General features: G+C 45.6%; 1 protein-coding gene across 3 annotated transcripts in view; it reads right to left on the minus strand.

The window, feature by feature from the left end:
- tgfbrap1 (transforming growth factor, beta receptor associated protein 1) overlaps positions 1 to 25920 on the minus strand; it is a 108860-nt gene that overhangs the window by 16834 nt on the left and 66106 nt on the right. For all 3 annotated transcript variants that reach the window (XM_072476653.1, XM_072476655.1, XM_072476654.1), the window contains exon 10: positions 903 to 1046. In XM_072476653.1, coding sequence (XP_072332754.1) covers positions 903 to 1046 — 144 coding nt within the window. The remainder of the gene's footprint in view (positions 1 to 902; positions 1047 to 25920) is intronic.

The raw sequence follows: 25920 nt of genomic DNA on the forward strand, positions 1-25920 counted from the left end.
GAATTTATCTCATCCTGAACACTTTTACTGACTGTGAAGATTCTGCTGATTTATCACAGGACATAAGGTTTGCGAATTTCTCAATTAAATTACAGCAATCTACAATTGCTTGACAGATGATGTGTTTACAAGGAATAAAAAGCCCTCTTTCTTTCCTCTCCAATGACAATGTGCTACCAGACTTGCACGGCTGGACAAAATTCACAGATATAGACTTAAATGACAGTCACACACAGTTCTCCAGATTTGGTTTATCTAGCTCAGATGGCCATCTATTACTTGTTCAGGTAAATGTGTTTGTAAAAGAAAACCTCCCACGGCTTTGTTCAGCATCAATACTGAAGCTATTTGGTACTTTGTTACAAATTTTCTAATCCATAAGCGCATTGTGATTTTAATTTTAAACCTTGCCTAATATTTGTAGAAGGCAGATTCACATGTTGCTGAGATTATTGTATCTATTTTTCAGTTCTCAAACTAAAGATAAACCATTATCGTTTTCACCTCTATTGCATGTAGCAATTAGGAATGTGCACCATGTTCTTGAATACACAGTTACTACTCATGATGATGATTAATAAATATACCCTTCTATATAAATTATACCTGGGAATACAAGTAACTCGAACTAAACTTATGCTCCAGTGTGAAATTAATTCAGTGTCAGATTTTAAAAAAAATATATTCCATATGTATACATTAAAATAAGTTGCATTTGTAAACTACTGTGGAGCAGTTGCCCTTTGTGCATTCAAATTTTCAGATGAGACCAGATTGCAGGCTTTCACAGATAAGACCAGATTGCAAAATAATAATTAAATAATAATAATTTAAAAACATTAAGTCAATGACAACTCATCCAGCACCTACATCAATGAAATTTATAAAAAAAACAAGCTAACCTCTTCATTTTTCTGCAAGGCCCAATCTGCATACTTCCACACCAGTTCATAGTTAGAACAGAAACTGAGAAAATCCACTATATACTCAAAAAGGTCTGAACGGGTTGTATCCTGGAGCTGTCCATCCACGATCTTCACCCACAACTATGTGGAAAAGAAAGGAAAATATATAGTTGCACAAGTGCCTCAAATTATCAGACCATAAGACATAGAAGCAGAATTAGACCACTCAGCCTGTAGAGTCTGCTCCGCCATTCAACCATGGCTGATACTTTTCTCATCCCCATTCTCCTGCCTTCTCCCCATAACCCCTGATCCCCTCATTAATCAAGAACCTATCTATCTCGGTCTTAAAGACACTCCCTCCACAGCCTTCTGCGGCAAAGAATTCCACAGATTCACCACCCTCTGGCTGAAGAAATTCCTTCTCATTTCCATTTTGAAGGATCGTCCCTTTAGTCTGAGATTGTGTCCTCTGGTTCTAGTTTCTCCTACCAGTGGAAACATCCTCTCCACATCCACTCTATCCAGGCCTCGCAGTAGCCTGTAAGTTTCAATAAGATTCCCCCTCATCCTTCTAAACACCAATGAATACAGACCCAGAGTACTGAACCATTCTTTGGACCAGAACTTCCGAGGAGTGGAAATCAGTGGATTGCACTCCACTTTACATCGCTTCATCAGGAGCTGCACACTTCTTGCCCATTCTCTCAGGTCCTGGTGTGAAACGTACATATATATATATATATATATATATATATAGATAGATAGATATTAGAGTTTTAAATCTATATACTTATGAATTTTATTTGCCCAAATAAAGCAAAATGTAAAATTACAAACTCAAAGGCCTTCACGATGTGCACAGTCAACACGTCAATGCTAGACCTCCAAACTGCCACGTCAACATCACCATCACCCGGAGATAGACAACTGGTGCATTTCAGCACTGAAGAAATCAGAATCCAACAGTACTTTAATTAATGGTTGATCGAACAGTGAAAATTAACAATGTAAATATGAAGTCCTTTAATCTTAAACACCTCAATCTGCTCTCTTCTAATCAAAAATTAACACAGACTAAATGGCTACTTTGTCAAACCCTTGTTCTGTTCACAAGTATGACTGAAGTTTCCTGTCACTTGAGTTAACCAGCTGTATTCCAATTTAACCTCCAACTTTTGCCCTTCTTCACTACTGCAATTAAGCTCAACACAGACGTGAGGAACAACATTGGCAGCAAGTTTGTTCTTTCCCCTAAAAGTCCTGCAGCTGTAATTTCTTACAGTTCTGACAAAAGGTCTACACCTCAAATGCTAACACATCCATTCTCACCAAATGGTTTAACATTTTCTGGTCTTGGTTTCAGATTTTCAGCATTTGTATTGTTTTTACTCCTCTTAAATGTTATTTATTCTAACAAAATGTTTCCTCAAATCTATCATCACTGGTACATTAGTCAAACTCACTTATTCTGCTCAATGACCTTATTGACCATTGTTCCAAAAGTAAGGCACTCAAAATCTAACTGCAGCCCAAACTCCAATTTGTCCAGATTTAATACTGCTTCTTTTCATTTGCATTCCAGTTCTGATATTAATCACAAGTACTCATCTTAAAAATATACTAAATTATTTTTGTAATTATATGATTCTGTTGGCAACCAAGACAACGGAGGTACAGGTTTCCTTGATCTAAACCTCTATCGCCCTGCATTTCATTTAGATTCGCTTTAAGAGCCACCGCTTTTGATTAAGTTGTCATCCCACCTTCTTCAGTTGTGTGTCAATTCTTTTTTTATTACACTCCTGTGAAATAGTTTTTTCTAATTTAAAGGCACTACATAAATGCAGGTAGTTATTGTCGTGAACTTTCAAAATATTAGTCGAAAACAAATATAGTCCAAAGTGGTTAGCTTGAATCACAGCTGCTATTTTCACTCGATTTTGACATTGTGCGGTACAATGACTTGGCTCCCATGTGTTTACACTTATGGGTTCAAAGGAGGGAATATGGTACTGGGGGCAGGTTGACAAAGGGGAAAAGACATAGGCCAAAAACAGGAATTACCAAACAACGCCCTGGCATTTATAGATTTTGGTCCGTCGTCAGCGCGCTCAAGTCAACACAGAAATTCATTATCACTATATAGAATTTTGTGACTACCCACTTACAATAGTTATCATGTTTACGCAAAAGGGGGTGCCACATGGCACAATGGTTAGCATTGCTGCCTACGGCGCTGAGGACCCGGGTTCAAATGCCAACCCTGGGTCACTGCCCGTGTGGAGTTTGCACATTCTCCCCGTGTCTGCGTGGGTTTCACCCCCACAACCCAAAGATATGCAGGTTAGGTGGATTGGCCATGCTAAATTGCTCCTTAATTGGAAAAAAATAATTGGGTACTCTAAATTTATATTTAAAAAAAACACTTACGCTAAAGGACAAAATGCCATGCTATGAATATGTAACTTCAAGACAGTAGTGATCAACTTTGCAGCAGAATGTACAATGAGTAAAGAGGCCATCAGGCTCCATAATGGGCTAAAAGCTGGTCAAATACGAGTGCCCCAGAGGGCAATGGATCTTAATTGAATCACCCTGGCTAAACTGGTTTACTTCTATTAATGAATTTAAGTCTTGATAGGACATAGGACTCAGGCCAGGTCCGTTCGTGTATAACTCAGCACTAGCAGAACCTGGATAAAAGATGGAACACCTGAACACAGTCAGTGACAACATGGGAACCCCCAGGAGCAACCACTACACGCGAGGAGCTCTGAGCTTAAAGAAAATATATTCACACTGAATGATCGCAGCCTGGTCAGCCTCCTTCACTATAGCGGGTAATACCTAGAGCCCAGCTGTAAATCTGAGTCATGTTCTGTGTGATTGATGTTGAAGATTGTAATCCCCAAATAAAATAGGGTTACAGTAGAGAGGGTGTGTTTTCTTGTGCCTGTCCAAACCAAGCGAGAAGGATTTTCAGTCAACATGGGACATTCCCATGCTGAGGTTGGTTACGTGACTACCTACCTCCTGTGTGCAGCCCACCGCAGAACAGAATCGCCGAAACTCCAAACTGTTAGCCTCTCATGTCTATTGACAAAGTCTAGGAATAGAGAGATTGATACTCTGGGAATGCCTAAGCAATGGCAGAGATCTGGGAGTGCAAGTCCACAGATCCTTAAAAGTGGCAGCACAGGTGGAAATGGTGGTAACGAAAGCATATGGCATGCTTGCCTTTGTTGCTGATTTTCTCCTTGGTTCAATTGCTCTGTTTTATTACCTTTGCTCTCGAGTCGCCAGGTATCTTTATGATACCGCCACGAGGTTCAAGTCAGAGTAATGATCAATAACCCAATACACCGATTAGTAAGATTTAAATCAAAGCACATTTATTATACACAGTAATCGCTACTCATGCACAAATTCTACGTCTAAGCTACTTCTACAACTAACAGGCCTATACTTAACCTTGGACTGGCCCACCAGGTCAGGGGAACAAATGGCCTTTTGTTCGGGTTCGGAGTCTGCGTGATTCGAAGTTGGTACGGATTGGTAGCTAGGAGCGCCTATCTCGTAGCAAGCGTCGAATTAAGACTTGCGGGCTTTAGGCGATCACTGCACCGGTCATGGTCAATGTTGGTTCGTGTTGCTGGGTGACCCGGGCAGAAAGAAGAGGTGAAGAGAGAGCGATTTGAACTTGGGACTCAACTCTTATAGTCTCCAGGGGCTTCCCGCCTTTCGGGGCGGACCCTGTACCTGGTCCCACGTGATTGGACTTTGTCCCAATCGCTTGGTTCGATTTTCTCCAATACTGGAGTGGTTCCCTGATCGATGGGCGGTCTTGAGGTGCTCGTTCACCTCCTTTGTGTTGGCTCCTGCTGGCGCCGAGGAGTCTGGCTTTGCTTTGTGTGTCCAAAATGTTACTTATTGTTCCCGGGGATTGCTCATCAGTATGCAAATGGCTGCTACTTTGTTAAGCTGATGGTCGCTGGTATCGATATTGTCTGGCCTTTGCAGAGGTAAATACACTGCAGCTATTGGTTTTGATCTATGTTGGCTGACTTTCCCATCAGCCTTTGCCGTTCGCCATTTTAAATCGGGAGTTGGCCAATTTAGGTGGCTACACGCCCTCCTTGTGATCCCTGACCTGGGGAGCACTTCTTTCATGGCCTCTACACTGACCATAGCTATGCAAAAAATTTTAACTGACAATTCTAAGGGGCGCTATGTCAAACAGGAACATGCATTACAAAAAAATTGGGAACCTCTAACTATCCTTAATACACTACACTCACTTAAACATTTCATCACTCTAACATCCTCAACCATACAAACAAAATCATAGTCTATACACATTTTTCCTGGCTTGGCAGTCAAGCTCAGGATCGTACAATTGCTCATGAACATTCTGAACATTTCTTTATTTACAACAAAACGCGAATGAATGCTCTTTATTATAGATCGCGGGGGTCGGGGGTCTGGTCGTATCCAAAGATAGGGGATCTGATCCTATATACCGGGGTGCGAGCGCAGTAGGCTCTCCTTCTCCATTTTCTTAGACGCATAGTCTGCACGATGCAGCAGAGTATCACCAATACCAGGAAGGATTCTATTACATAGGACAGGGAGCACCAGGTTATAAACCTGGCACACCAAGATGGTGCAGTGTCACTGGTGACTGGGCTCTGGGTAATGTGGGGAAGTGAAACATTAACGGCTGGGGGGCTTAAGGTCATGTGGTTCGCGTTCACTCGCAACCAAATGTCCATTATCATGATGATGAACCATGTGAAGGAAGTCCTCCTGGTGCTTCTTCTTTCCCTTCTCTTCTCTTCTCCGGTCCTGGAGCTTCTGGCGTTCTGTGGAAACAAGCATGGTGTCTGTAACTATCTTGGTTTAACATCTCGTATGATAGCCTGTCTGTCCTTTAGTGCCAATTACTCCCTTTATAATTGGTCACTATGTGTGACTCCCTCATTTTTTTTTTCTTTCAAAAAACGAATTTTAGGACAAGACATACTTTCAAATAATGAACCAGTGCGAGTCGTCTCGCAGACTGTGCGATTTACCATCCAAATGTTTCAGGATGTAAATAGCATGTGGTTGGCAACCTAAGGGTCACCTGAAACAAAGCAAATCTTTTTGAACTAAAATTTCCAAAATGAGATGCGTATGGGTCGCGACGGGTAAGAGTTGGATGGAGTCCCCGGGTAGGACAGCTACCAATACAGTGCCTCCCCTACCCGAGCGTAGCTGACCAGAGCGGGGTTCCCAGGCAGGGCGGGTCCCAAGCCGTTTCTCCACTGCCTGAGCAACCGACAAGAACGGGCAAGAAATGTAATCATCGTGGTGGGGCTGCCGTATTGGTTCCTTCCTTGAACCAGAAGAGTAGTTATGAACGGGGGTCTGTGGTCTCTGTCGACAGACGAGTTCCACTGATCTGGCGTCTGGTACCTTAACAAGTCTCTGCAGACAAACTAGTTCCGCTGAACTAGCGTCTGGCCAATAGCAAGTCTCTGTGGGCAAGTCCTCAGTGGTTTCGGCCGAAAAGGCGTGGGGCCGTGAAAAAAATCTCTGCGGTCTGACAAACAACATTTAACAAACTGACAAACAACGTAAAACATGCGTCAGGTTCCATCAGAAAAGACAGTTTTCTCCCAAGCGGTTCCTTTTAAAACATCATCTGGACACCTCAGTTATCGGTTGCGAACAGGTTCGCAAAGGGGTTCTCGTTTTGGGAGTCAGACTCAAGGACGTCATCTTCTCCCAGATGCCAAACTCTTGAATGTATTAAGGTTGATAGGGCTGCATGGTGCGACTTGGGGTCGCTCTCATCGTTTCGGACAAGTCTGTATGAGTTGTCTCTGTGCCAATAGGTGGTGTCTAGTCGTGTGGGGACGGAATCGGGGTCGTCATGGTAGGTCGGTGGTCAGTGGTGGGGTTTGTTTAGGAAAGTGATCATGAAGGGATCACTCGGATCGTAGTCGGATTTGCTGGGTGTGGGTCCTGTTGCATGGGGATAGTAGGGAGGCGTGCTGTGGCTATCGTCCGAGTCACAGTCGCTGTCTCTGCTGCTGTAGTCGGTGGGCGTTCCGGGGCGGAGTGTATATTTCGGGGGTGGAGTTGAGGTCGAGTCCGTGGCTGGGCTGGACGTGTTGGGGGATGGTAGGGTTACGTTGGCTGTGGGCGGGGTGTGGTGTGCTGCGTCGAGCATGACGTGGTGTGCGTGGTTAGACTGTGTTCCATATGCCTTCAGCTGGTTGATATGGAACCACGCAGTCTTACCGTTGGGATACTTTATCTTGTATACGGAAGGGCTTACTTTGTCCGCAATGGAGTACGGACCCGAGTACTTTGGTGACAGGAATGTGCTGGGGTTGTATACGGAGAGCATGACTTGCTGTCCTACACTGTACTCAGTCGCATGCACTGTCTTGTCGAAACAAGCCTTGCTCTGTTTCTTTCGTGTGCCCAATTTCACTGCGGCTGCTAGCTGAGCCGTTTTAACATTATTCACTAATTGCTCTACTGCTTTCTCGTGTGTGAGGGCCGTCAACTCGGGGCTGGTCAAGTCTAAACTTAATAAAAATTCTGTGCCTTTCATGGGGCGTCTGGTCATGAGGGTGTGGGGTGTAACCTGTGGAAGTTGAAATTGTATTACGCAAGAACATCAGCGCAAAAGGGAGGACTGAGTCCCAAGTGGTGTTGTTTTGCTGGACCATTTTTCTGAGGGTGGATTTTAGGGTCCGATTCATGCGCTCCACGATACCACTCTATTGTGGGTGGTATGCCATGTGGAATTTTTGAGTGATGCCAAATATCGTGAGGACGTTCTTCATGACACGTCCCGTAAAATGGGAACCTTGGTCGGATTCAATGCTGCGGGGGACTCCCCATCTTGTAAAGATGTGGTGGGTCAAAACGTTGGCTGTGGTTTTTGCAGTGTTTGTTCTGGATAGGAATGCTTCCACCCATTTGGTAAAAGGGTCTATCACCACGAGTACATATTTATTACCATTCCTACAAGGGGGCAATGGTCCTATAAAATCAATCTGGAGGTTAGTCCAGGGGCCATTAACGGGTCGGGTGTGACTAAGCTCAGCCTTTTTGGCATATCTGTCTGGATTATTCTGGGCGCAGATAAGACAATTCTCGATGTAGTGATTTACATAGTCCTTTAAATTCGGCCACCAACAAAGCTGCTTGAGGTGGGCTGTAGTGGGATCGATTCCCTGATGTCCATGACCGTCGTGGAACAAACAAATCATTTGATTCCTGTCCTGTTCAGGAACCACATAAAGGGTGTCTTTTAACACCACACTGTCATGTGTGGTCAGAGCATTTTTAAATCTCTTGTAGGGTGCTGGATACTTTCCTTTTAAAATCTCCCTGAGATTGCTGCCCTGCTTCTGGGACTCCACTAGATCCTCAATCCTAGTCTGCGGGAGCTGAACTGCATTCACTGGTGCGCTTTTGGGGTGTGTCCAAAAATATCCATGCCTGGAACCTGCTTTAGCCAGTGCGTCGGCTTTTACATTTCCGGGGGCGGGGGGGGAAAGAAGAGGAGCGATGGTGACTTCGAACTTTGACTATCCCAAAAGTCCTGTTCTGTGCTCTCTAAAATGTGATGGAGCAGTGGGGCTGAGGGGAGGGGTTTTCTGTCTGCGGAAACAAATCCTCTTGCTTTCCACAGGGGCAGGAATTCAGTGAGGCTGTTGCAGACACAGAAGCTGTCAGAGTACATGTCTGCTGGGCTGGGGAAGGAATCTGGGTGTTCCACTATATATTCACTCAGGAAAAAGATAATGTTGTGGAGGAGAATGCTGAGCTCCAGGTAAATAGATTAGATGGCATTGAGGTAAGTAGGGAAGAGGTGTTGGCAATTCTGGACAGGCTGAAAATAGATAAGTCCCCGGGGCCTGATGGGATTTATCCTAGGATTCTCTGGGAGGCCAGGGAAGAGATTGCTGGACCATTGGCTTTGATTTTTATGTCATCATTGGATACAGGAATAGTGCCAGAGGACTGGAGGATAGCAAATGTGGTCCCTTTGTTCAAAAAGGGGAGCAGAGACAACCCCGGCAACTATAGACCGGTGAGCCTCACGTCTGTAGTGGGTAAAGTCTTGGAGGGCATTATAAGAGACAAGATTTATAATCATCTAGATAGGAATAATATGATCAGGGATAGTCAGCATGGCTTTGTGAAGGGTAGGTCATGCCTCACAAACCTTATCGAGTTCTTTGAGAAGGTGACTGAACAGGTAGACGAGGGTAGAGCAGTTGATGTGGTGTATATGGATTTCAGCAAAGCGTTTGATAAGGTTCCCCACGGTAGGCTATTGCAGAAAATACGGAGGCTGGGGATTGAGGGTGATTTAGAGATGTGGATCAGAAATTGGCTAGCTGAAAGAAGACAGAGGGTGGTGGTTGATGGGAAATGTTCAGAATGGAGTTCTGTCACAAGTGGAGTACCACAAGGATCTGTTCTGGGGCCGTTGCTGTTTGTCATTTTTATCAATGACCTAGAGGAAGGCGCAGAAGGGTGGGTGAGTAAATTTGCAGACGATACTAAAGTCGGTGGTGTTGTCGATAGTGAGGAAGGAAGTAGCAGGTTACAGAGGGATATAGATAAGCTGCAGTGCTGGGCTGAGAGGTGGCAAATGGAGTTTAATGTAGAGAAGTGTGAGGTGATTCACTTTGGAAGGAAAAACAGGAATGTGGAATATGTGGCTAATGGAAAAGTTCTTGAAAGTGTGGATGAGCAGAGGGATCTAGGTGTCCATGTACATAGATCCCTGAAAGTTGCCACCCAGGTTGATAGGGTGGTGAAGAAGGCCTATGGAGTGTTGGCCTTTATTGGTAGAGGGATTGAGTTCCGGAGTCAGGAGGTCATGTTGCAGCTGTACAGAACTCTGGTACGGCCGCATTTGGAGTATTGCGTACAGTTCTGGTCACCGCATTATAGGAAGGACGTGGAGGCTTTGGAACGGGTGCAGAGGAGATTTACCAGGATGTTGCCTGGTATGGAGGGAAAATCTTATGAGGAAAGGCTGATGGACTTGAGGTTGTTTTCGTTAGAGAGAAGAAGGTTAAGAGGAGACTTAATAGAGGCATACAAAATGATCAGAGGGTTAGATAGGGTGGACAGTGAGAGCCTTCTCCCGCGGATGGAAATGGCTAGCACGAGGGGACATAGCCTTAAACTGAGGGGTAATAGATATAGGACAGAGGTCAGGGGTAGGTTCTTTACGCAAAGAGTAGTGAGGCCGTGGAATGCCCTACCTGCTACAGTAGTGAACTCGCCAACATTAAGGGCATTTAAAAGTTTATTGGATAAACATATGGATGATAATGGTATAGTGTAGGTTAGATGGCTTTTGTTTCGGTGCAACATCGTGGGCCGAAGGGCCTGTACTGCGCTGTATTGTTCTATGTTCTGTGTTCTATGTTCTATATGCGATGGCCGCAGGTTCTGCTGCCTGCGCGCCCAAGTGGCCTGGCAGTTTTATTGCTATTTCTTCTGCGCGTCCTCGACATATATACCGCAACCTGTTATGCGTTTCCCATCCAAGACTGTGGAAGATCCATCCACATAGATCTTTATGGGCTCGCACGTGTCTGTGTGCTGGGGGCTCTGGGGTGAACTACCCATCTTTCTTGGGGGGGGGGGTTTACGCGATAAAGGGACCTGTGTTGTGGGGTGGAGAGATAATTTCACATTCATGGGGGGTTACGGGGTACTGTAAGTTGTCTGCTAAAAAGGTGTGCGTCTTTGTCCGTTTAACAGTGATGTCCCGTCCCTGCAAGAGAAGGGTCCATCTAGCTGCTCTAATTTGGCTTACTGTACCGTCCTGGAGTCGTCCGTCCAGTAAAAGTTGGGTGGGGGTGTGTCAGGTGAGAATTGTGATGGGGTTCAGTCCGGTAATATACGGAAAATACTGAACTGCCCAGAATACTGCGAGCAGGTGCCTCTCAGGCTGAAAATCCCTGCTCCACAGCATCTAAAATTTGGGAGGCGTAAGCTACAGGCCTTAACTGTTCGTGCCGTTCCTGGAGTAGAACGGCCGAAAGGGTGCGGTCTGTGGTTGCTACCTCTATAGCGTAAGGGGAAAGTGGGTCTGGAACTTGTCGTGCGGGGGCTGCTATGAGTGATTGCTTCAACACATCCACAGCATCTGTATGCTGCGGAAGCCATTCCCAGGGGGCTCCTTTCTTTAGGAGGTCTGAGAGGGGTGCTGCCTTGCTGGCGAAACCGTCAATGTGGTTTCGGCAGCAGCCAACCAGTCCTAAGAATGACCGGAGGGCTGAAACGTTCTGGGGAAGGGGCAATTTAGCAATCGAGTCAATCCTTTTATGCTCAATCTCACGTTTACCATGTGTGATAATTGTTCCCAAACATATCACCTTATCTTCCAAAATCTGGGCCTTTTTGGGGTTGACTTTACAACCAATTGAGTGTAAGAGTTCCAGGAGTTCAGACAGAAGCTCAATGTGCTCTTCCTTGGTGTCTGTCTGCAGTAGTAGGTCGTCTACGTACTGGACCAGACCTTCAGGGCGAGAGAATTTGGCTAAACCATTTGCCAGCTGTCGGTGGAAAATGGGGGGAGTTGTGGAATCCTTGTGGCAGGCATGTCCACGTGTACTGCTGATTTTTAAAGGTGAAGGCAAATTTGTACTGGCACGCCTTTGCCAATGGAATGGACCAGAATCCATTACTGACATCCAAAACCGGAAAGAATCGGGAATTGAGTCCCTGCTTGAGCATGGTCTCGGGACTTGTTGCTACTGTGGGGGCTGCTGGAGGAAGGGGGGGGGGGGGGGGGGGGGGGGGGGGGGGGGATTTTGTGGAGTTCCCGGTAATCGATGGTCAGTCGCCATTATCCATCGGGCTTTCTCACTGGCCAAATCGGGGCATTATTAGTGGAGGCTACTGATCTAAGTACGCCCTGCTCTAATAAGCTTTCTATTACCTTTGAGATTTCTCCCTCTGTCTCTGGGGAAATCCATACTGTTTTTGGGGTCTAGGGTCAGGTCCTGTTATCTGTACGGAGCCAGTCATCCGTCCAGTCGTGCTTGTGGGTCGTGAATGCTGCCCTGCTCTTTTGCAGAACTGCCCTAACTTGCTTCTCCGTACTAAGCGTGGTCGGGTTGAACCAAAATTTGCCTACTGCGCTAATTTTGTTCGCGTATTCACCTATGTTGAGCGTTGCGGGGGCTCTTGCAGACTTGCCATTTTCCAGACACACTGGTTGACTGGATCAAATTAAAGATTGTGGGAATTCATGAAATCGATTCCCAGAATGTGTTCTGCTGTGTGGGGCAGGTCAACTAAGACTACGGGGTGCTTGGTGGTGATGGTACCGATTTGAATGGGTACAGGGGCTGTGATGTATCCCTGCTGTGAGTGGCCTGTAAAGCCGCTGAGGGTGATAGTGGCTGTAGTGGGCCACGTGTCTTTTTGAAACAGGGTGGAGGAATTTATTGTGGTGCGGGACCCTCCTGTGTCCCAGAGAAACTCGATGGGCTGTCCCCGAATTTTCGCTGCGACTACCGGTCATCCGGACCTATCTCAAAGGGTGTCGCAGGCCCAACTGGGGGAGCCCAAACACAGTCAGTCCATTCCGGTCAGGTCCGTCTGATCTGAAGGGGCGCTAACGCTATGAATGGGCTCTGTCTTCTTCTTACTTAGAGTGCCCGTCTGCTGGGCTCTCTGTGACTTTCTAGGGGCATTGCACTCACTTGCAAAGTGTCCCAACTGTCCGCAGTTGTAACACGCCTGTGACTTGGGTGGGGGGGGGCTGTTCTTTCCCTCATTCACCCATGCGGGGTTCTGGTGTGTGTAACTGCCTGTATATCTGCGGCGGCCTGCTTTTCCTCGGGATTCTTGACTGCGGATTTGCTTTGTATAGATTGTTCCCAAGCGCGGGACAATCTTTTCACTGCCCACTTCTCGTGGTGGGCCTCCTCGGAGGGATCATAACTCGCGCAAGCTTTCTGTCCTGTTTCTGTGGCATGGGAGATAATGCGCGGGTCCATTTGGCCATGTTGTCTGGGGACAAATGGGTGCGATCTAAGTCTCCAAAGACTGCTGCAAAGTGGATTCACAGGCGTCCAGCGACCGCTGTGGGGTGCTCGGATTTCTTTTGCCTGCATTTGTTGAGGCCATCTACGGGGTCACCCCGGTTATACCCGATCGCATCCACGATCGCGGTATGCATTTCTGCAAGGGTGCCTCCTCCTACATTCTATGGGTCAGGAAGGGCTGCTGCTACTGAAGGGTCTAAACTTAAAACTGTGAGCTTTACATGCTCTCGCTCATCCAGGCCGCACATGGTCGCCTGATGCTTTACGGTGGCAAAGAAATGGTGGGGGTCTGAGGTGGGAAGGAACGGTGTGATCTTATCGCACGCATCCCGTAATTGGGTCACTGTTAAGGGGGTGGAGTGTAGAAATTCCGCATTGTGCGATGTGGCTGTGCGGTGGGTGGTGACTGGGTTCACTGGAGCCTGAATTATCTGCTCTGTGGGGGGTTGGGGCGCTTTTCTCTTTTGTGGTTTTCCCTGCGCACATGTTCCCTGAACATATCTCTGCGCTGTTTCATTTAATTCTTCCCCATCAGGGCCGTCTTCCTGATCTAATTTCGCTCCAAAGGTTTCCTGGAAGCCTTTCTGAACTGAAAGCAGCGATTGCAGCTCTGCAATCTGCTTCCGGCACTTTGTGAGATCTAGCGTGCTTTGTCTTTGTTCTGTGGTGGCAGCATGGAGTGCTCTTTATGCTGCCTTTAGATTGCTGCACTGTCTCTGAAACGCTTCTCCCTACTTTTCTGTATCTTCACGTACCAGGACTGCACGTTGCGTGTCCTGATAGGCCTTTTCATATTGAGACTAGAAGCTGCTTAAGTGCGCCAGACAAGACTGGTGAGCCCTTTTGGCATCATCCACCTCTCCATCTTTTGCTGCCAATTTCCTTCTCAATTCTAAATTCTCCTTTTCTACCTCGCTTACATTGATCTTACTCATTCGATGTATGCCGTCTACTGCTTTCCGGAGCATCCGAACGACCTCCTCTGTGCCTCGCAGTTGTGCCAAGCAGGACACGATTGCCATCGGCTTGCGAGCTTTCCCTAAGCTCTTTTTGTGGATCTCGCTCACGTTCTCCCACCAAGTATGTCCTATATTCCCGGGGCCCGATTCCTCGTTGTCACAGAATTCATTCCAAAAGGGGCCATCCTTTCCCTTTGAGATATTTCCTGATCTCTTCCTCCCAAATGGGACACATTGTCCCACTCTACTGCTGCTGGTCGCTGCGACCGCAAAATCCTCTGGGTTCATGAGGCGTTGCATTGCCATCTTTCCTATCCGAATGCTGCTCTTCAAATTTGGGACAGGGGTATTTAGGTGGTGCTGTAAATACGGTTACGGCTTTCGCTACGTTCCGATATACAAACCCCCGACAGTTTAGTCGCAACAAAAAATCTATCAGTTTTACCTTATCGCCCTGTTAGTTACGCATGCATACACACACTTCCGAATTATGAATATTGATCAGAACTGCTTGAACGCTTGAGGTTTTCTGTTCCCAATTGGATCTCAAATTCAAATTCTGGGTTCTCCTGGAGTGGTTTTCCACTTCTAGATCGGGTCCCACCAGAGTCGCCAAATAATGTTGCTGATTTTCTCCTTGGTTCAATTGCTCTGTTTTATTACCTTTGCTCTCGAGTCGTCAGGTGTCTTTATGATACCGCCATGAGGTTCAAGTCAGAGTAATGATCAATAACCCAATACACCGATTAGTAAGATTTAAATCAAAGCACATTTATTATGCACAGTAATCGCTACTCATGCACAAATTCTACGTCTAAGCTACTTCTACAACTAACAGGCCTATACTTAACCTTGGACTGGCCCACCAGGTCAGGGGAACAAATGGCCTTTCGTTCGGGTTCGGAGTCTGCGGGATTCGAAGTTGGTACGGATTGGTAGCTAGGAGCGTCTATCTCGTAGCGAGCGTTGAATTAAGACTTAGGGGCTTTCGGCAATCACTGCACCGGTCACGGTCAATGTGGGTTTGTGTTGCTGGGTGACCCGGGCAGGAAGAAGAGGTGAAGAGAGCTGAAGAGAGAGCGATTTGAACTTGAGGCTCAATTCTTATAGTTCCCAGGGGCTTCCCGCCTTTCGGGGCGGACCCTGTACCTGGTCCCAAGTGATTGGACTTTGTCCCAATCGCTTGGTTCAATTTTCTCCAATAGTGGAGCGGTTCCCTGATCGATGGGCAGTCTTGAGGTGCTCATTCACCTCCTTGGTGTTGGCTCCTGCTGGCGCCGAGGAGTCTGGCTTTGCTTTGTGTGTCCAAAATGTTACTTATTGTTCCCGGGGATTGCTCATCAGTATGCAGATGGCTGCTACTTTGTTATGCTGATGGTCGATGGTATCGATGTTGTCTGGCCTTTGCAGAGGTAAATACACAGCAAACCTGCAACTGTGGGTTTCTGACTATGTTGGCTGACTTTCCCCATCAGCTTTTGCCGTTCGCCATTTTAAATCGGGAGTTGGCCAATTTAGGTGGCTACACCTTCATCAGATGGGGCATCGAGTATAAAAGTTCTCAAATTATGTTACAAATTATAGAACGTTGATTAGGTCATATTTGGAATACTGTGCCCAATTCTGGTCACCACACTACCAGAAGGACGTGGAGGCTTTGGCGAGAGTACAGAAAAGGTTAATCAGGATGTTGCCTGGTATAGAGGGTATTAGCCGAGGAGATTGAATAAACTGAGATTGTTCTCCCTAGAAAGACGAAGGCTGAGGGGCAACCTGATAGAAGTTTATAAAATTGAGGGATATCGATCGGGTGAACAGTTGGAGGCTTTTTCCCAGAGCGGAAATGACAATCGCAAGGGGTACAAGTTCAAGGTGAGGGGGGATAGGTTCAGTGGAGATGTGCGAGGGAATTTTTACAGAGAGTGGTGGTGGCCTGGAATGCCCTGCCAAGTGAGGTGGTTGAGGCAGATATGTTAGCGATCTTTAAGACTTATGTAGATAGACATATAAATAGACGGGGTATAGAAGGGTACAGGCGGTTGATCTAGATAGGACACGTGATCAGCACAGGCTTGGAGGGCCGAAGGGTCTGTTCCTGTGCTGTACTGTTCTTTGTTCTGATCCAAAGTCCACAAATAGGGAAAAGATATTTAAACCACCTTGTGGAAGGTGGCCAGTGACAAAAGGCTCCTGGAAGGATCCTTTGTCTTAAAGCGGGGTAAACACGTGATATTGGGATAGTCAGGGATTATCCAGAGGAAAACGAAAGACACAAATCTTGGTCCATGAGTTTTACATCGGAACAAATGATGGCATGGGAATCCTCAGACGCAATCATTGCAGAATAAGAGCCCTGAGCTCGAAGGGTAGAAAAGAAGATACCCACACAGTGATTGTAGCCTGGCCAGGCTCCTTCATGACGGCAGGTAACACACATTCTGTCAGACTGATTTTGAAGAATGTAATACCCAAATAAAATAGATTTACAGTTGACAGGGTGCGCTTTCTTGTGTCTGGCCCAAGCCAATCGAGGAGGGTTTTCTTGGTCAACCAGAACAGCAGAGGAGGTTGATGAGGGGACTGCAGTTGATGTTGTTTCTATGAATTTTAAGAAACATTTGGCAAAGTATAACAAAAAAAGGCTGTTTAACAAAATTGAGCCTCATGGAACACAAGGGCCAGCAACATCTTGGGTAAACAACTATGCTTCCTAAGGATAAGTCCGAGGACCACTTCTTTTCAGATATATAAAAATAACTTGGATATTGAAATATAGTGTCAAATTTCAAAATTTGCTGTTGACACCAAATTTGGAAGTGCGGCAGAAAGTGAGGTGATACCAACTGACTGTAACACAATGTAGTTAGGCTGGTAGAATGGGCAGACAAGTTGCAGATGGAATTTAATACAGAGAACTGTGAGATGATGCATTTGGGCAGAAAGATAGGGAGAGTTGATATCAGCTTAATGCTACAGTTCTAAAGACTGTGCAGGGACAGAGGAACCTAGGGGTTTGTGTGCACAGATCTTTGAAGATGGAAGGACATATTTGGAGAGCAGTTAGCGAAGCACAAGGGATGCTGGTATTCAGAAATGGTAATATTCGGTACAACAGGAGGGAAGTTATACTAAACACAAGCTCTGGTTAGGCCATGATTAAAGTAAAGTATTGCACCCAGTTTGGCCCACCACAACTCAGCGAGGATCTGAAGGTCCTCAAGGGGTTCCATAGATTAGGGATTTTAGCTACAACGTTATATATTATGGGGGCTGGTTTAGCTCAGTGGGCTAGACAGCTGGTTTGTGATGCAGAACAAGGCCAGCAGCACAGGTTCAATTCCAGTACCAGCTGAGAATTCTGAATTCTCCGTGTGTGTGTGTACCCGAACAGACGCCGGGATGTGGCAACTAGGGGCTTTTCACAGTAACTTCATTGCAGTGTCAATGTAAGCCTACAAGTGACAATAAAGATTGTTTATTTATGTTTATATAGCAGAAGCTGAGATTGCAAAAATGGCTCTGGGGAGATTTCATAGAGATATGCAAGATTATGACCCTGTTGGATCAAGTGGACAAAAAAAAAAAAAAAAAAAAAAATGGGGGGGCCAGACCCCGAGGTGACAAGGACTCGGAGACATAGAATTGAGGTTTTGGGCAAGAGATTCAGGAGGGATTATGAGGAAATTTTTAAAAATGCAGCGAGTAGTAATGATCTGGAACTTGCTGCCTACAAGGATGGTGGAAGAGACGACAATCAGTGACTTAAAAAGGAAATCAGATGTATTCTTGAAGGAAATAAACTTGTAATACCCAATATATATGGGGATGGACTGGGCAAATGCTCGACAGAAGCAGACATGGACTGGATGGGCCAAATTACCTTGTCCTGCTCCATTATAATTGTAATTTTGGACAGAGAGGAACCTCCTGGGCATTCCAACATGCCAATTAGAATATCAACTCTTTTTTTATCTTTAAATTTAAGCATAATATCTGCTGAATTCCAAGCAATGTGGTTGTTAATTGTCATGAAGGAGAACACGGCTGGACTCTGCTCTTACAGAAGATTCTGGGAGAAGTCAACTCAGTCACCTCGACTGTACTGTGGGTAGCCGAAGAAGTGGTGTGAAAGAGAAGTTAAGCCGAACACTACATTAGTGTTTCCCTCCCTCCTCTTCTTATCGTGCTGGGTGAATGTAATGCAACATGAATCCAAGGTCCCAGTTGAGGCCGTACTCATGTGTGCAGAACTTGGCTATGAGTTTCTGCTCGGCGATTCTGCATTGTCGCGCATTCTGAAGGCTGCCTTGGATGTCCTGAAGCATGGTACATTGGCAAGACCATGCAGACGTTGCGACAACGGATGAACGGACATCGCGCGACAATCACCAGGCAGGAATGTTCCCTTCCAGTCGGGGAACTTTTCACCTGTCAAGGCCATTAGCCTCTGATTTTCGGGTAAGCGTTCTCCAAGACAGCCTTCAGGATGTGCGACAACGCAGAATCGCCGAGCAGAAACATATAGCCAAGTTCCGCACACGAGTACGGCCTCAACAGGGACCTTGGATTCATGTTGCATTACATTCAACCCCCACCATCTGGCCTGGGCTTGCAAAATCCTATCAACTGCCCTGGCTTGAGACAATTCACACCTCTTTAACCTGTGATTATCCTTATCTCTGGAGCTGTAAAGACTTAATTACCTGCAAAGTCTTGCATTCAAAGTATCGTCTTGCATCTTTGACTTTGTCTATATATATATATCTTTCTGGAACCAACCTCTTCATTCACCCGAGGAAGGAGCAGTGCTTAGTGATTTGAAACAAACCTGTTGGACTTTAAACTGGTGTTGTAAGACTTCTTACTGTGCTCACCCCAGTCCAACGCCGGCATCTCCACATCAAAAACAAAAAGGCACTGTGAGGAGGACAAGGAGGGATAAAGAAGGATGTCACGTCCAGCAGGTTGATTCTGGGAGACGTCAGCTCAGTCACCCCGACTGTACTGTGGGTGGTCGAAGAACCCCTCCAGTGACTAACAGGAGGTAGGTCATCGTCCAGCAGAGGCGGCAGAAGAGCATTCTGGGAGAAGTCACCTCGACCAGCAGTAAGTTTGACTGGTGACTGGCAAGTAGTTTTTTGTTAATTTTTCTCTTGGCATTGTAGTTGTTGTTGTAAGTTACCTTAAGGGTTAAGTTGGGAGTGCAGGGGGCGAAAGAGGCCGACGTCTTGGCCTTTGCCTCCCTGGTATCCCGGAGACAGATGTTGTTAATGTGGAGGGACTTGAAGTCCCCGAGTGTAGAGACCTGGGTTAGTGATATGGCTGGGTTTCTTAGTCTTGAGAAAATAAAGTTTGCCTTAAAGACGGTCAATGGTCAGGTTCACTCTGAGGTGGCAGCCGTTCGTCGACTTTCTCGGGGAAAATTTAAATGTCAGCAGATGCAGTATTCCAGGGAGGGCGGGTTGTTGTTGTATGGCTGGGGTGTGTGAAGATGGAGATTGGGGGGGGGGGGATGTTTATTATGCCATGTTGATGTTATTTTTATAAAAATTTTCAAATACTGTATTAAATTTTAAAAAAGAGTTAAGTCATGGCAGGAGATCCCAGACCCATGACATGTTCCACTTGTGCGATGTGGGAATTCAGGGACCCTTCAGATGTTCTTGGCTCCTTCACTTGCAAGAAGTGTGTCCAACCGCAGCCCCTGTTAGACCGCTTGACGGCTCTGGAGCTGCGGATGGATTCACTTTGGAGCATCCACGATGCTGAGGAAGTCATGGATAGTGTGTTCAGTGAGTTGGTTACACCGCAGGTAAAATTTACTGAGGGAGATAGGAAATGGGGGACCACCAGAGGAAGAGTAGGAAGGCAGTGCAGGGGTCCCCTGCAGTCCTCTCCCTCCAAAGCAGATATACCGATTTGGATACTGTTGGGGGCGATGGCTCACCAGGAGAAGGTAGCAGCAGTCAGGTTCATGGCACCATGGTTGGCTCTGCTGCACAGGAAAAAGAGAGTGACAGAGATATAGTGATAGGGGACTCTATGGTAAGGGGAATAGATGGGCGTTTGCGTGGATGCAAACAAGACTCAAGGATGGTATGTTGCCTCCCTGGTGCAAGGATGTCTCAGAGGGAGGGTGAACAGCCGGCTGTTGTGGTGCATATAGCACCAACAATATAGGTAAAAAAATGAGGTCCTACAAGTTGAAGTTAAGCAGTTAGGAGTTAAAATAAAAAGTAGGACCTCAAAGGTAGTAATCTCAGGATTGCTACCAGTGCCACGTGCTAGTCAGAGTAGGAAGGTCAGGAGAGAGAAGGTGAATATGTGGCTTAAGACATGGTGCAAGAGGGAGGGATCCAAATTCCTGGGACATTGGAACCAGTTCTGGGGGAGGTGGGACCAGGACAAACCAGACGTCTGCACCTGGGCGGGACTGGAACCAATGTTCTCGGGGGAGTATTTGCTAGTGCTGATGGGGAGGGTTTAAACTAAACTGATGTGGCACGGGGATGGGAACCGATGCAGGAAGTCAGAGGGAAGTAAAGTGGAGACAAAAGGCAGCAGGGGGAAAAGTGAAAGGCAGAGAAACCAAAGTCAAAAAGCGCCACAGTACAGAGTACAGAAACTGTGGATAACTCAGTGAATGGGTCCAGGAAGGCTGAGAGAAATAAAACACAGCGTGAGTGTGCAAAACATGACCGGACAGATGGTCTGAGAAAGCAGGGCAAAGGGCAAGGGAAATCTAGATGAAACTGCATTTCATAGAATCACTGAATTTACAGTGCAGAAGGAGGCTATTCGGCCCATTAAGTCTGGACCGGTCCTTGGGAAGAGCACCCTATTCCCATAACCCAGTAATCCCACCTAACCTTTTGGACACTAAGGGGCAATGTAGCATGACCAATCCACCTAACCTGCACATCTTTTTATTGTGGGTGGTGTAATAAAAAATAGGAAAATGTGGCATCTGAGCCGCGGGTGTTGTCCTGGGAGGACTTAGGATTTTTGTTTGAGGAACCAATGTTGGGCGAAGGGAGCGGATGACAAACTTGAGCTGGTGTCTTTAGAGGAACGGGACGTCACCAGTTAGTGCCTTGAAGCTCATCTGCCTGCCGTTCAATTAAAAATCATGGCAAATCTTTGACCATGTTGCAGGGGAGAAAGAAAAGATGGCTGGCCACTATTTGTATCTGCGAGTGTGTGTAGAATCGACCCTAGTGGGAGTTTGTTGTTGTTTACGAACATTTTTGAAAAAAATTATTGGAAAGGGGCATGTGCTGGGAATCGCGGGAGTCGTTGTATTTTTTTTTAAAAAAAGGCAGCAGTTGGCAGCGCATGCGGGAGGCACGTGTGGCGCTCGCGGCAGCCGTTATTTTAAAAAATAACAGCAGTTAAGAGCAGTTGGGGCTGTTGACAGCAGACAGTTGAACAAAGGAAGCCGGAGGGGAAGGCAGCCGACGACCGGAGCAGAAGAAAAAAGCCAACGGCATGCGGAGGCTGGGCGAACGGCTCCGCAAAGCGAAAAAAGTGCCAGCAGCTATAAAGAACAAGGTCACAAAGAAATAAATAAAGAGCAGGAGGAAGAAAGAAGGAAGAAAGAAGAAAGAAAAACCAAACAACCCAGAAAATATATCAGAAGACCCAAGACTAAAAGAATTATGATTGACAAGACCTGAAGGTCTTACTACTGGCCCAATACATCGAAAGAAAAAGATCAGTTATATCCTTTTTAAAAAAAAAGTTTTAATCTTTTAATTTTGAAAATAAACTTTATTTAAGTTAATATCCTGAAAGAATTGCTATCAAGTCCAATTGTAAAGTTTACTTATTCTACTTAAAAAGTCTGACCCGTGTGTAGTGCTATTAAGTGATAAGAAAATGAAATATTCGAGGAAGATATTACCGGTGATTACCTTGAAAGATTAGCTTGATCCGAACAGCACCCACCTTCGTCTGTCTAGGAGTCAGGGGCAAGGGAGTCCCTGTGCACCACATAGAATTTCTCGACACCTTTTGATGTAGGGGGAGATTTCTCGACCCTTTAGAGGTTTAGAGGGAGGTTTTTTGGTGTATCTCAACTCTTTGTCGTTATGGGGGAGATTTCTTAGGGGTTTCTCGATCCTTTGTGGTTTAGGGAGAGAATTCTTGGTGGTAGTAACTTCAGAGGAAACCGGAGCATCTGGAGGAAACTCACGCAAACACAGAGAACGTGCAGACACCGCACAGACAGTGATCTAAGCTGGAAATCCAGCCCAGGTCCCTGGCACTGTGAAGCAACCGTGCTAACCACTGTGATACCGGGCTGCCCCTTTTATTTCAATGCAAGAGGCCCGACAGGCATGGCAGATGAACTCAAGGCGTGGATGGGTACATGGGAGTGGGATATTATAGCTGTTACTGAAACATGGCTAAGGGATGGGCAGGACTGGCAGCTCAATGTTCCAGGGTATAGATGCTATAGGAAAGATAGAACAGGAGGTAAGAGAGGAAGGGGGAGTTGTGTTTTTGATTAGGGAGAATATCGTGGCAGTACCGAGAGGGGATATATCCAAGAGTTCACCCACTGAGTCTATGAGTAGTAGAACTGAAAAATAAGAAGGGAGAGATCACTTTGATAGGATTGCATTACAGGCCCCCAACTAGTCAGCGGGAAATTGAGGAGCAAATATGTAAGATTATAGATGACTGCAAGAAAAATAGGGTGGTATTATTTGGGGACTTTAACTTCCCATCATTGACTGGGACAGCCATAATATTAGAGGCTAGAATGGAGAGAAAGTTGTTGAGTGTATTCAGGGGGAATTTCTCATTCAGTATGTGGATGGTCCAACTAGAGAGGGGACAAAACCTTACCTCCTCTTGGGAAATAAGGGCAGGTGACAGAAGTGATAGTGAGGGATCAATTTGGGACCAATGACCACATGTCCATTAGTTTTAAGATAGCTATGGAGAATGATAGTACTGGCCCAAAAGTTAAAATTCTAAATTGGAGCAAGGCCAATTTTGAAGATATTAGACGGGAACTTTCAAAAGTTGATTGGGGGAGTCTGTTGGCAGGCAAAGGGACGGCTGGTAAGTGGGAGGCTTTCAAATGTGTGTTAGCCAGGGTTCAGGGTAAGCACATTCCTTTCAGAGTGAAGGGCAAGGCTGGTAGAAGTAGGGAACCCTAGATGACTCGGGGTATTGAGGCTCTGGTCATAAAGAAGGCGGCATATGCCATGCATCGGTTGCTGGGATTACATGGATCCCTTGAAGAATATACAGGTTGTCGGAGTAGCGTTAAGAGATAAATCAGGAGGGCAAAAAGGGGACATGAGATTGCCTTGGCAGATATGGCAAAGGAGAATCCAAAGAGCTTCTACAAATACATGAAGGGCAAAAGAGCAACGAGGGAGAGAGCAGGGCCTCTTTAGGATCTACAAGGTGTGGATCCGCAAGAGATGGGTGAGATCCTAAACAAATATTTCTCATTGGTCTTTACTATTGAGAAAGGCATGTTGTTAGGGAACTTGGGGAAATAAATAGTGATGTATTGGGGAGTGTACATATCACAGAGGTGGTGGTGCTGGAAGTCTTAAAGCGCATCAAGGTAGATAAATCCCCGAGACCTGATGAAATGTATCCCAGGACGTTGTGGGAGGCTAGAGAGGAAATTGCGGGTCCCTTAGCAGAGGCATTTGAATCGTGGACAGCCACAGGTGAGGTGCCTGAGGATTGGAGGGAGTAAATGTTGTGCCTTGGTTTAAGAGGGGCCACAGGGAATAATCTGGGAATTGCAGACCCATGAACCTAACGTCTGTGCTGGGTAAGTTATTCAAAGATATTCTGAGCCAGGATCTAACAGCATTGAGAGGCAAGGATTGATTAGAGACAGTCAGCATGGCTTTGGGAGTGGAAAATCATGTCTCACGAATTTGATTGAGTTTTTTGAAGGGGTAACCAAGAAGGTGGTGAGGGCAGTGCAGTCGACATTGTCTACATTGACTTTAGCAAGGCCTTTGATAACGTACTGCATGGTAGGTTGTTGCATGAGGTTAAATCTCATGGGATCCAGAGTGAGGTAACCAATTGGTATAAAATTGGCTTGACGACAGAAGACAAAGGGTGGTTGTAGAGGGTTGTTTTTCAAACTGGAGGCCTATGACCAGCGGTATGACTCAGGGATCAGTGCTGGGTCCACTGTTATTAGTTATTTAAATTAATGATTTGGATGAGAATTTAGGAGGCATGGTTAGTAAGTTTGCATATGACACCAAAATTAGTGGACAGTGAAGAAGGTTATCTTGGATTGCAAAGGAATCTTGATCATTTGGACCAATGGGCGGATCAATGGCAGTTTAATTTCGATAAATGTGAGGTGATAAATATTGGTGGATCGAATCGGGGCAGGACCTCCTCAGGGTGTTGGGGAGGGTTATAGAACAAAGAGATCCAGGAGTACAGGTTCATAGCTCCTTGAAAGTGGAGTTACAGGTGGACAGGGTGGTGAAGAAGGCATTCGGCATGCTTGTTTTCATTGGTCAGAACATTGAATACAGGAGTTGGGACGTCTTGCTGAAGTTGTACAAGGCATTAGTAAGGCCACACTTGGAATACGGTGTACAGTTCTGGTCACCCTATTATAGAAGTGATATTACTGAACTAGAAAGAGTGCAGGAAAGATTTACTAGGATGCTACCAGTACTTGGTTTGAGTTATGAGGAGAGGCTGGATACACTGGGATGTTTTTTCCCTGGAGCGTAGGAGGCTTAGGGGTGATCATATACAGGACTATAAAATAATATAAGAAGTCTTACAACACCAAGTTAAAGTCCAACAGGTTTGTTTCGAATCTCTAGCTTTCGGAGCGCTGCTCCTTCCTCAGGTGAACCTCGGCATCTCCCCATTCTAAAATAATGAGGGCCATAGATAAGGTAGATAGTCAACATATTTTCCCCAAAGGTAGGTGTGTCTAAAACTCGAGGGCATAGGTTTAAGGTAAGAAGGGAGAGTTACAAAAGGGTCCAGAGGGGCAATTTTTCCACACAAGTTGGTGAGTGTCTGGAATGAGCTGCCAAAGGCAGTAGTAGAGGCAAGTATAATTTTGTCTTTTAAAAAGCATTTAGAAAGTTATATGGGAAAGCTGGTTATAGAGAGTTATGGGCCAAATGTGGGCAATTGGGACTAGCTTAGTGGTAAAAACGGAGCGGCAAGGACAAGTTGGGCCAAAGAGCCTGTTTTCATGCTGTAAACCTCTATGACTCTAAGACAAACATGGTGCCTTATCGGTGAGGCATTCTTCGACACTGCTGATAATAAATAGGAGATAAATTACTGTAATTTAATCTGAGAAGATTCACTCCATTTAATGTTTAAAGAATCAATCTAATTTTCGACTGAGTTTCAATTTTACATCGTAATCGTTACATCAAAGAGGAACATGACAAAGAATGTAATGTATTAAAATGTTAAAAATTAACAAGACAAACAATAGAAGAAATTCTATAGTGAGCAGCATCAGAATTTAGTGCATTTAAAAATGGTACAAAAGTGGTGTAGTAAACTGCTAAACTGTGCAGCACAAAACTAGGTTTCAAATAAACTGAGAAATCTATTGCTCGAGACAAGAATATTCATTCAAAACCATTCCAAGTCTGTTTTGTGTTAATTATATACAGACAAGCTGACAATCAGTTCAGAAATCTGCAATGTTCTGAAAAGCGATAACCAGGCACACAGGTATAAACTGAGCTATACCCAAGGGGCACATTTACCCACACTTGATTTCCTCCATGCCTGCTGGGAATTTTAAATTCATTCTACATTCATAGTCACTGCTTTCCATTACAGCAAAGCCTACATGCCCCTGACTGCTCAGCAAAGGTGACATTTCTTAATGCAACAACGATCTGTATAATCACATTAACTTCTCCAAAATCTGTAATTATTTCTATTGTCATTTTCCAGAGTGCTAAGAAATATAAA

This window comes from Scyliorhinus torazame, chromosome 15, assembly GCF_047496885.1.
Source record: "Scyliorhinus torazame isolate Kashiwa2021f chromosome 15, sScyTor2.1, whole genome shotgun sequence".
Taxonomy (NCBI): Eukaryota; Metazoa; Chordata; class Chondrichthyes; order Carcharhiniformes; family Scyliorhinidae; genus Scyliorhinus; species Scyliorhinus torazame.